The following is an 8,447-nucleotide window of genomic DNA, read 5'->3' as shown; positions in this document are numbered from 1 at the left end:
ATGTGCTTGTGTTCATTGAATGATCACTTAGCAATGGCGTCAATGGCGACAAAGGGAGCAGCTGGATTATATTTTCCAGGGGATTTGCACAAGGTAGAGAAAAAGAATAATGTGACGGTATTGGCCATGGCCAAGGCAGGATTTCCTTGTTCTTGGCACATGATCACACCGAAAAAACGAAGCTTTTACGCAAAAGCAAGCGCCGGTAATCCTCCTGTGAAACCAACCAATGTGAAACCAACCACCTAAGTCAACAATGGTGGGAGTCAACAATGGTGGTGAAGCCATCCTTCCTTAGTCACAAATTGTAGGCACCAAACTTGTGCCAAACTTGTGCCACTTGCCTACCCCTTGTATTTGTATGGATGTTTGCCTATAAATAGGCAATGCATCCAAGCATTGTAAACACACCATAAGAGAGAAACAAGAGAGGAAGAGGAGAGTGAAGAGGGAAAATAATCCCACAAATTTGTGAGGTATTTGTGAGAGAGTAAGTGAGGTGTTTTCTCCTAGTAATAGAGAGATTCTTAGTTGTTCTCCTATTATTTGAGAGAGGTTGTAATTCCCACATTACTTAGTAAAATCCTTCTATACTTGCCCGTGGACGTAGCCTAATTGGGTGAACCACGTAAATTCTTGTGTGTCTCATTTCTCATTTTAGCCTTTTGTCTTGTCGGGTTTGCATGTCAGTATCCTAACAGTGGTATCAGAGCCTTCTTGGTTGGTGTTGTTAACACACAAAAGTTATTCGTGTATACGGTCACTATTCACGTATACGGCACTATTCACCTATACAGCACTATTCACCCATACGGTACTGTTCACTTTCGTTACTGTTGGCGTATATAGAAAGTCAGTGCGGTGATTAAATACAGTCTAGGAAGTTCTGTCTAAGGAGATTGGGTTTTAAGCGGGACCGTTTGTGACCCCTCCAATCTTTCCTGGGAACTTACTTAGTGAAGTATTATTCACACGATACTATTTCTATATACGTTACAGATCTGTGAAACGGTGATAGCTGAATAGATCTCGGTGAATACAATGGCAGCAAAGTACGAGATTGAGAGGTTCAAGGGAGTAATTTCTCACTGTGGAAAATGAGAATCAAGGCAATCTTGAGGAAAGACAATTGCTTGGCAGCAATTGGGGATCGGCCCGCGGAGATCACTGATAATGCAAAATGGAATGAGATGGATGGCAATGCTATTGCTAACATACATTTAGCATTAGCTGATGAAGTATTATCAAGTGTGGCGGAGAAGAAAACAGCTAAGGAGATATGGGAGACTCTAACAAAGTTATACGAGTCCAAGTCTTTGCACACTAAGATTTTCTTAAAGCGGAGACTTTATACCCTTCGAATGGCAGAAACCACGTCGGTGACTGACCACATCAACACAATAAGAACTCTATTTTCACAACTCACTACGTTGGGTCAGCAAATAGAGGAAAATGAACGTGCAGAGCTTCTACTTCAAAGTCTTCCTGATTCGTATGATCAGCTCATTATCAACTTGACCAATAATATCCTCTCAGACTATTTAGTCTTCGATGATGTTGCAGCCGCTATCTTGGAAGAAGAAAATAGGCGCAAAAACAAAGGAGACAGAAACAGTTCAAACCAAGCAGAGGCATTATTGGTGTCAAGAGGAAGATCAACGGAGCGTGGCTCCAGTGGGAGTCAAAGGCAGGGGAGGTCTAAATCAAGAAGTAAGAAGGCTATGAAATGCTACAACTGTGGCAGAAAAGGGCACTTCAAAAAGGATTGTTGGTTTAAAAAGGGTATAGAGAATACTGCAGAGTCATCAAGACCTCAAGGATGTGTTGCAAGCACCTCAGAAGATGGAGAGATTTTATATAGTGAAGCAGCAACAAGCTCTACAGATAGAGAAGAGCTCACTGAGGTCTGGCTTATGGATTCAGGAGCAACATGGCATATGACCCCTAGACGAGATTGGTTCCATACATATGAACCTATCTCTGGAGGTACAGTGTTCATGGGTGATAATCATGCTGTAGAGATTTCTGGCATTGGCACCATCAAATTGAAGATGTATGATGGCTTAATTCGTACTATTTCAGGAGTGCGACATGTGAAAGACTTAAAGAAGAATCTTTTGTCCGTAGGACAATTTGATAGTCTTGGCTGTAAGATCCGAACAGACAATGGAATCATGAAAATTGTCAAAGGCGCGCTGGTGGTTTTAAAGGCAAGAAAGACAGTTGCTAACATGTTTGTATTAATGGGAGAAACGCATCATGGGGCAGAAGCATCAATCGCATCAGCTAGTCCTGCAGAAGAGAAGACGATGATGTGGCATCAAAAACTAGGCCACATGTCAGAGAAAGGTTTAAAGGTTCTCTCTGATCAGAAGTTACTCCTGGGCTTACAAAGGTTACTTTACCCTTTTGTGAGCACTGTGTTACAAGCAAACAACATAGGTTGAAGTTTGGCACGTCAACAACTAAGAGCAAATGCATCTTAGACCTGATTCACTCTGATGTTTGGCAAGCACCGGTTGTATCCTTGGGAGGAGCAAGATACTTTGTATCATTCATAGATGACTTCTCTAGGAGATGTTGGGTGTATCCGATTAGAAGGAAGGCAGATGTGTTCGTAGTTTTTAAAACCTTCAAAGCGCGGGTAGAACTTGAATCTGAAAAGAAGATCAAGTGTTTGAGGACTGACAATGGAGGAGAATATACCAGTGATGAATTTGATAACTTCTGTCAACATGAAGGTATCAAAAGGCAGTTCACAACGGCATACACTCCACAACAAAATGGAGTGGCAGAGCGGATGAACAGAACTCTATTGGAAAGAACAAGAGCAATGTTGAAGGCTGCAGGTCTAGAAAAGTCATTCTGGGCAGAAGCAGTCAATACCGCCTGTTATGTAATAAATCGATCTCCGTCTACTGCAATTGAGTTGAAGACACCGATGGAGATGTGGACTGGAAAGCCAGCTGATTATTCTCGATTGCATATATTTGGAAGTCCTGTGTACGTGATGTACAATACTCAAGAGGTCAGTAAGCTGGATTCAAAATCCAGAAAATGTGTATTCTTGGGGTATGCTGATGGAGTGAAGGGGTATCGCTTGTGGGATCCCACTGCCCACAAGGTAGTCATTAGTAGAGATGTCATATTTGCAGAAGATAAAATGCAAATGAAAGAAAATAATAGCATTTTAAAGGAGACTACAGAAGTCCAGATGGAAAATACTCAGAATCATACTTCTTCTGAAGCTGTACCAGAGCATGAAGAACAAGAACAAATAGAGTCTGAAACTCCTGAAGTTCGACGGTCAACTCGTGAAAGAAGACCACCGGCTTGGCACTCAGAATATGTTACTGAGAGCAACATTGCATACTGTCTTCTAACAGAGGATGGAGAGCCATCAACTTTCCATGAGGCTATCAAAAGCACAGATGTATCTATGTGGATGACAGCAATGCAAGAGGAGATTGAAGCTCTGCACAAGAATAACACTTGGGATCTTGTTCCGCTACCACAAGGAAGAAAGGCCATTGGCAACAAATGGGTTTACAAGATAAAGCGTGATGGAAATGATCAAGTGGAGCGGTATCGTGCAAGATTGGTGGTGAAAGGATATGCTCAGAAAGAAGGAATAGACTTCAATGAGATATTTTCTCCGGTGGTACGACTTACTACAATCAGAGTAGTCTTGGCAATGTGTGCTATATTTGATCTTCACTTAGAGCAGTTAGATGTGAAAACTGCATTTCTTCATGGAGAACTTGAAGAAGAAATTTATATGCTCCAACCAGAGGGTTTTGCTGAAACAGGCAAGGAGAACTTGGTTTGCAGGTTGAACAAATCTCTATACGGTCTCAAACAGGCGCCGAGGTGTTGGTACAAGAGATTTGATTCCTTCATAATTAGCCTTGGGTACAACAGACTTAGTTCAGACCATTGTACGTATTACAAGAGGTTTGAAGAAAATGATGTTTTCATCATTCTGTTGTTGTACGTGGATGACATGTTTGGTAATAGGCCCCAACAAAGATCGAGTCCAAGAATTGAAGGCACAGTTGGCTAGGGAGTTTGATATGAAGGACTTGGGACCAGCAAACAAGATTCTAGGGATGCAAATTCACCGAGACAGAAGTAAGAGGAAGATTTGGCTTTCTCAGAAGAATTATTTAAAGAAGATCTTGCGACGCTTCAACATGCAAGATTGTAAGCCAATTTCCACCCCACTTCCTGTTAACTTCAAATTATCCTCAAGTATGTCTCCTAGCAATGAAGCAGAGAGGATGGAGATGTCTCGAGTACCGTATGCATCAGCAGTGGGAAGTTTAATGTTTGCCATGATATGTACAAGGCCAGACATTGCACAAGCAGTGGGAGCAACTAGTCGATACATGGCAAATCCTGGTAGAGAGCATTGGAATACTATTAAGAGGATCTTGAGATACATCAAGGGTACCTCAGATGCCGCATTATGTTATGGAGGATCAGAATTTACTATCAAAGGTTATGTTGACTCAGATTTTGCTGGTGACCTTGAGAAAAGAAAATCCACTACAGGCTATGTGTTCATAATTGCAGGAGGAGCTGTGAGCTGGGTCTCTAAACTTCAGACTGTTGTAGCGTTATCCACAACAGAAGCTGAGTATTATGGCAGCTACACAAGCTTGTAAGGAAGCAATATGGATGAAGAAACTTATGGAGGAGCTCGGGCACAAACAAGAGAAGATTCTTTTGTATTGTGATAGTCAGAGTGCCTTGCATATTGCAAGGAATCCAGCGTTTCATTCAAGAACAAAACATATAGATGTTCAGTATCACTTTGTTCGCGAAGTGGTGGAAGATGGAAGTGTGGATTTTCAGAAGGTTCACACAAAGGAAAACCCAGCAGATGCTTTAACCAAACCAGTCAACACTGATAAGTATATATGGTGCAGATCCTCTTGTGGCCTAGCAGAAACGTAAGCAGCATGAAGATGGCAAGTATTGAAAGGATAGAAGAATCACAAATGATGAAGTGTGAAGACTTGATTCAATCATCAAAGTCTTCAAGTGGGAGAATGTGAAACCAACCAATGTGAAACCAACCACCTAAGTCAACAATGGTGGGAGTCAACAATGGTGGTGAAGCCATCCTTCCTTAGTCACAAATTGTAGGCACCAAACTTGTGCCAAACTTGTGCCACTGCCTACCCCTTGTATTTGTATGGATGTTTGCCTATAAATAGGCAATGCATCCAAGCATTGTAAACACACCATAAGAGAGAAACAAGAGAGGAAGAGGAGAGTGAAGAGGGAAAATAATCCCACAAATTTGTGAGGTATTTGTGAGAGAGTAAGTGAGGTGTTTTCTCCTAGTAATAGAGAGATTCTTAGTTGTTCTCCTATTATTTGAGAGAGGTTGTAATTCCCACATTACTTAGTAAAATCCTTCTATACTTGCCCGTGGACGTAGCCTAATTGGGTGAACCACGTAAATTCTTGTGTGTCTCATTTCTCATTTTAGCCTTTTGTCTTGTCGGGTTTGCATGTCAGTATCCTAACACCTCCAAGCCTGGACATTACAGATGGAAGAAAGGTGAACGGGATTCATGTGAGGGAGACTCCATCTCCTTACATAAGCAATACCACTGCCGGTGGGTTGGCAATCCATAGCAATGTTGCTGAACCTCACACATACTTGCTCGGGAGGTTTGTGGAGGATAGGCTTATTTATAGGCAGACGTTCAGTATCAGATCTTATGAGATTGGACCTGACAAAACCGCCACAATGGAAACATTAATGAATCTCCTTCAGGTTAGTTGGCTAATTTCTTATCCTATTGAGGTCATGGATTTACATTTTTCCAGCAAAGATCCTAGATAATCTGTGCAACATTCCTTTTCAATTCCAGCATTTGTTTTCTATAATGCACTTGGAATTCACGGCATCCAAGCATTGACCTGCTAAATTAACACCCAGGATATTCTTTTTTCTTTTCTTTTCATAATTCTGCAGCCTAAGCTCGATAAAATGGGCTCAACCAATTGTCAAACGAGAAAAGCACTTTCTTGAAAAGTTTTTCATCAATGACATTATATTTAAGTGCTGATTAATGAAGTTCGAATGAATGATTCATGTATCAAACTAGTGATTGGATTCCATTAATCACTGTAGGAAACTGCACTGAACCATGTGACAAGCTCAGGACTAGCTGGAAATGGCTTCGGAGCTACCCGAGAGATGAGCCTCAGGAAACTTATTTGGGTAGTCACTCGCATTCACGTTCAAGTACAGCGATACAGCTGCTGGTATGTTATCTTCTTGTAGTCCCAAACGCATCTTAAATCATGTTTCAAGGAAAGATCATAATAGAAAACTTCGTAAATGCGCGAACTTGAACAAGGTCTGAATTGTTTCAACATGTTCAAATACTCTACAGCGGACTTCCTAAGTTAATTCCTTACGGTTTTATCATTTGAACATGCTTTTTTGGACAATTCATTGTGACAGGGGAGACGTTATCGAGATCGATACATGGGTGGATGCAACCGGGAAGAATGGTATGCGCAGGGACTGGATAATTCGAGACTACAACACCAAAGAGATCATAACAAAAGCAACAAGGTTTAGCATGTCTATGTTAAAGCGCTAATGAACGATTGTTACCTTCTCTTGGTAGTACTTAACTCCTATTATTAACTATCTCAATTCAGCACATGGGTGATAATGAATACAGAAACAAGAAAGCTATCCAAAATCCCAGATGAAGTCAGGGAAGAATTGGTACCATTCTACATAAACAGGCATTCGATTGCTGCTGAACACAATGATGTTGAGAAAATTGATAAGCTTAACAATGAAACAGCAGGGAGAATTCGATCCGGGTTAGCTGTGAGTGGAAACAATTTGGATTTGTAACTCGTACCCTTTATTGCCAATCTATTTTATGATCCAGATAATTTTGTTTCTCAAGCTATCTTGGTCTGTTAATTCCTGGAATCATTCATTGTGCAGCCAAGATGGAGTGATATGGATGCCAACCAACATGTAAACAATGTCAAATACATCGGATGGATTCTGGAGGTAAGACATCAAAGTCCTCACACCACACACAAATTCAATTGTTTGAATAGAATTGCCATTAAATGAGCAGCAAAAAGAATCACAATTTACTAATTTTTCTTTTCTTTTGTTGTGAGCACAGAGTGTGCCAATGCATGTCCTGGAACATTACAATATGACAAGCATGACCCTTGAGTATCGACGAGAGTGTCGACAATCAAATCTGCTCGAATCCTTAACAAGCACGAGCGAAGATTCAAACAGCGGTTCCAGTGATCGCAAAGCAGGCATGGAATACACGCATCTGCTGCGAATGGAAGCAGACAAGGCAGAGATAGTTCGTGCAAGAACGGAATGGAAATCCAAATTAAAGCACAAGTGATGTTATTTCTTGTATGTTCAAGCACTGCTATAGGCAGCTCATGCTCTCTCTTTATTTATTTATTTTTTATTTATTTTACTTTCTTCTTGTGTAAACCACCCATTTGTTGCTTTCTTGGTGTTACGAGCTCATGTTTATTGATTGTGAATAAAAACTACAAGCATTGTGCTTCCAACCATTTATTTCTTTAATTATACTATTGTAGCATTGCATAAACTATAGTATCGAGATTAATTTCAGTTTTTCAATCCGGCTAAAGATGGATTATTTTCTTGGGACTAGAAGGTTAATGAGAAGTTTAATTAGTTTTCATAACCCAATATGATGATCGAAGGACAGGAAGGCTGTGGAGACACAAGATTCACGTCACATATTACATATATATTACGAAATTATAGTTAGTTTTGATAAATTAATAAAAGTTTCAAAGTTACATACATCTCCTCCTCCCTTTGCCTTCTCTGTTCTTCTCCTGCTACTTGTCTTCTTCTTCTTTCTCTCCTTTCTTTCTTCCCCCTTTTACTTCTCCTCAAATCTCTCTTATATACCTTTAATCATCAGCTATTCTTCACGTTTTACAATAAAACATCATAAGAAGGATTACAACAAAACGATATGCAAGAAGTTGTGAGTCCGATTAGTATATTAAGTGAAGTCTCAACATTAAAATGCAGAAATTTGGCTCAAACTATTTAAGCATTACATTGCTTTGAAGCGCTCACTCTCTGTTGTAAGAATCAGCAGGTCGACGACTTTACTGGATAACGCAGTCAGCTTTTATACCAGATGTGTTTAATGATGTAGTAGCAATTGTTTTTTTAAAATATTTTTTATTTAAAAATATATTAAAATTATTTTTTTTTTATTTTTAAAATTATTTTTTATATTAGTATATCAAAACAAAACATTAAAAACCTATTAATTTAAAAAAAAAATAATTTTTTTTAAAAATACTTTTGAAATATAAAAAACAAACAGATTATATAGTAAAAGACACTACTACAATACATGTGTTTGGAACATATC

General features: G+C 39.6%; 1 protein-coding gene across 1 annotated transcript; it reads left to right on the top strand.

Moving 5' to 3' along the window:
* Positions 1–7,596, top strand: LOC118044656 (palmitoyl-acyl carrier protein thioesterase, chloroplastic). The gene is made up of 7 exons (XM_073412896.1): positions 1–211; positions 5,541–5,791; positions 6,152–6,285; positions 6,488–6,601; positions 6,691–6,868; positions 6,992–7,060; positions 7,182–7,596. Exons 1-7 carry the CDS (start codon positions 1–3, stop codon positions 7,419–7,421), a joined length of 1,197 nt encoding a protein of 398 aa, XP_073268997.1. The 3' UTR covers positions 7,422–7,596.
* The last annotated feature ends 851 nt before the right edge of the window (positions 7,597–8,447 follow it).

Source organism: Populus alba, chromosome 12 (genome assembly GCF_005239225.2).
Source record: "Populus alba chromosome 12, ASM523922v2, whole genome shotgun sequence".
Lineage (NCBI taxonomy): Eukaryota > Viridiplantae > Streptophyta > Magnoliopsida > Malpighiales > Salicaceae > Populus > Populus alba.
This window is presented reverse-complemented; position numbering and strand designations above follow the sequence as displayed.